This window comes from Stenella coeruleoalba (genome assembly GCF_951394435.1).
Source record: "Stenella coeruleoalba genome assembly, chromosome: X".
In the NCBI taxonomy this organism is placed as follows: domain Eukaryota; kingdom Metazoa; phylum Chordata; class Mammalia; order Artiodactyla; family Delphinidae; genus Stenella; species Stenella coeruleoalba.
The window spans coordinates 113,052,815-113,056,398 of NC_137152.1; the positions used below are offsets into that span (position 1 = coordinate 113,052,815).

General features: G+C 41.8%; 1 protein-coding gene across 1 annotated transcript; it reads right to left on the reverse strand.

Annotated features, from left to right (window-relative positions):
* Positions 1 to 311: 311 nt before the first annotated feature.
* Positions 312 to 783, reverse strand: LOC307180665 (small ribosomal subunit protein eS27-like; the record flags this gene model as incomplete). The annotated part of the gene is made up of 1 exon (XM_079911033.1): positions 312 to 783. Exon 1 carries the CDS (start codon positions 645 to 647, stop codon positions 312 to 314), a length of 336 nt encoding a protein of 111 aa, XP_079767159.1. The 5' UTR covers positions 648 to 783.
* Between the last annotated feature and the right edge of the window lie 2,801 nt (positions 784 to 3,584).

A 3,584-nucleotide genomic window follows, 5' to 3' on the forward strand; every position in this document is an offset into this window, starting at 1 on the left:
TCCTGGGACCCCGGGAAACTGTGAAATAAAATGAGAGGAACTGGTTTGATTGAAATTTTCCCATGATAAAGTCAGCCACACTCCAGCCACCACTGTGACTTGTGCCCCTGGTGTTTGGAACCTTGTTCTTAAATCAGGAGAAAGGTGACGCAGCAGCGGACTAGCTTACTTATCAGGAAGAAAAGCGGCAAGTTCTCTGGACTCTGAAAATTTATGTTCTTGGCTTTTGCCCATAATCAAAAAGTACTGACAAGCTGACACCAAAATAGGAGATCACTGTTGTAGACCTTACAGAATTAAACATCATTACCTTATCTTGACAGATTAACTAGAATTACACAACCAATAAGGCTTTCTGCGATACCACCCAAATTCAGGAAGTTGTGGGGATCATTAGTGTTGCTTTTTCTACATGAACACCCTTCTGTGAGCCTGGCCTTTCCTCCCATCAGCTGGCACAACTCTGTTGAACAACCTACACAAAGCATCACCACGTGGGAATGGCTACAAACCCTGGCAATCCTGCAGCAACCTGGACATTTTCCATCCATAAAATAAGAATTTGGACTTTGAACGAGCCATTTCTTTTTCTGTTTTTTCTCTTCCTCTTCCAACGATGAATGTAGTAAGTCTCTAGCTAAAGGCATGTTGATTCTTTTGCAAGCCCCGCCCACCCATCTCTCTCGCTGATATTCTAAATATATGTCTTGTGTCCAGATGGGAGGAGAGATGACAGGGATAGGGACAAAGAAATATTTATTTGATTTACATCTTATCTTGCAGTAAACTGACACTGCTGGAAAATGAAATTTGACACCTCAGACTTTTCTTAAGCAGAATCTTATAAAAACAGAAAAAATAAGTCTATTTTATATGTGGTAATACTTTTGACAGAAGATTAACTCCAGATAACAAAAGCTGAATAAATTAGGCTTCCTGTCATGTAACCCAGATGTGGTAGGCTCTCCCCTTTTTGACATAAAAGGCATCCTTGCCAACCTAGCGCAGCACCAGGGGATTCGGTTTGATTGTCTCTTGCACCTGAGCGCTTGTTTGTGATGTCTTCTCCTGCAGGTAACCAGTAGAGGCACCCCCTAATAATCCAACTGTCAGGGGGATACCTTTCCGGCACCATCTTCTTCTGAGCAATATCAACCAAACTATACCATTTGCAGACCCATGACATCCCTTCCCTCCAACCTCAGCACAGCGCACACCAGATTACAAGGCGAGAATACAAAATTCTTTACTGAAGAGGGAGAGAAAGAGAGAGTAAATGGAAGTCGTGGTCTTTTGTAACCTAATCACAGAGACTCCAGTCACTTTTGCCATATACTGTTCATGAGAAGTGAGTCACTGGGAATTCCCTGGCAGTCCAGTAGGATGCCGGGCTTTCACTGCTGAGGGCACAGGTTCGATCCTTGGTCAGGGAACTAAGATCCTGCATGCCACGTGGTGCAGCCAAAAAAAGAAAAAAGAAAAAAAAGAATGTGGGGATCCATGGAGCCATTTTAGAGACTGTCTGCTACATGTGATACTCAGTGAAGGCGCTACTGAAACCCAGGGAGAGAGGGATGATCTTTTCAATATATGGTGCTGGGTTAATTGCATATCCATATGGAAAGTTAACCATGACCCTCGAATTGTATACAAAAATTAACTTGAGATAGGTGGTAGACCTAAATGTAAGAGGCAAAACAATAAAACTTCTGAAATAAAGTATCAGAAAATACCTCCATGACCTTGGGGTAGGCAAAAATTTCTTAGAGCATAAAGAGTACTAACTACAGATGAAAAGATTGATAAAGTGGACTTCATTACAATTACAAACTTATTAATGAGTTTAACTAAAATATAAAAAAATAATATATTAGCTTAATTAGCACTAGCTACTAAAACAAACAATGCAACAACGGTTTATTTCTCACTCACATTACAGTCAGATGTGGATTAATTCTCTTCCAGGCAGTGACTCAAGGACTCAGAGTGCTTCCATCTGGTGGCTTCAAGGTCACACTAGTGTTATCCAGACAGCAAACAGGGGCAAGAGTTTGGAAAAGGCAAACTGGATACTCACCCATCTAGGTGCACAAGTGACACATGTCATTTCCACTCAAACTCCATAGACTAGAACTAGTCCATGGCCAATCCAGCTGCAAACGGATGCTGAGAAGTGTAGGGTAGCTCAGGGTTGTCCATGAGTACTGACAGTCTCTGCCAAGAAGATGAAACGGAAAACAAACTACTGATCACTTTGGATACTGTTACTACTTTAAGTTGAAAGAATTTTGAAACGGACACAGAAAAATAAATGTGAAGGAAAAAAATGAACTACTACCTAAATGAAAACATTTAGACATTCAGGTCATCTCCTGCTCATCCTGATTTGTAAAGATCCTTTTTCTGCCATCCTGACCACTGAGACCACTCGAAGGATTTACATTGGACAGAGCAGAAAGGTACTGGCAAGAAAGAGATGAATAAATCCTGAAGATGAGAGGAAAGAACAAGACCAGAGTAGGCAGCACAGGCTAGGTTTGGGGAAGGTTTTGGAGAGGTTGAGAAAGAAAAATGAGAGAGTTTGGGGCACCTGTACTGGGGGTAAGCAATTGAGAGAGAAAGACAGGGAGGAAGAAGTTTTAGAAAGAACTTCATGAAGGTGTGGCGTACACTGAGATTGGAATGGGGACCTTTGGATACTTCTGAGACAACATCTATAATGCTAATTACATTGTTTTTTACATCTTTTTCTTGATGTTCAGAATCTTCTTTCTTTGACTGTGACTTTGTGCCCAGACTGGTCAATAGGTAGATGAACTTCATAAAGGTTACGTAAATTTCTTTAGAAAATTCTGACAAACACTTGCATTAAGTGCCTACTTTCAAGAGGTGATAGCAAAGTAGATGTTGTGTGGAATGACGGCATCTGCTTCCTTGTGGCTATAAGAGCATCACGAACCACGAATGGGGCTCTTATGCCCAGGAACATAGACCCCCACTGGATGTCCTCCCACTGATACCAGCAACTGATGTTTCAAATGGTAATTTTAACGTCAAAATGAGAACAGCCAGGGCACTTCTACTGGGAGGTTAATGAACAATGAGAAAGGCGATAGAAGCAACTTGATGTGTAAGAAAGAGCAGTATCTTTGGAGTCAGGCAAGCCTGAATTTTCATCTGGGTTTATTAGTTAAGCTATATGACATTGGACCAAGTATTCAAGATTTCTGAGTGCCAATTTCCTCCTCGGTAAGATGGTAGGAAGGGCATTACCTCACAGTGTCAGGGCAGGGGTGTTAAAGATCATACGTATGAAGGACTCAGCACGATGCTTGGTGAAGAGCAAGTGTGTAATATACATGAGAGCCCTTTGCCTTCCACCTCCACTTTCTTGATGCCAAAGTTCAGGGAACGAGATGAGTAAGCCTTTGCGTAAGAGATGGATGATAGGGAGAATGTTCCCGGGACAAGAACGGTACAAGGAAAGAACTGAAGGTGAGGAATGATCATGGCATTTGCTGAAAAGAGCAGAGACTTTGTGAGGGAAACTACAGAAGACAAGAGTTGCACAGGGCTTTTCAGAC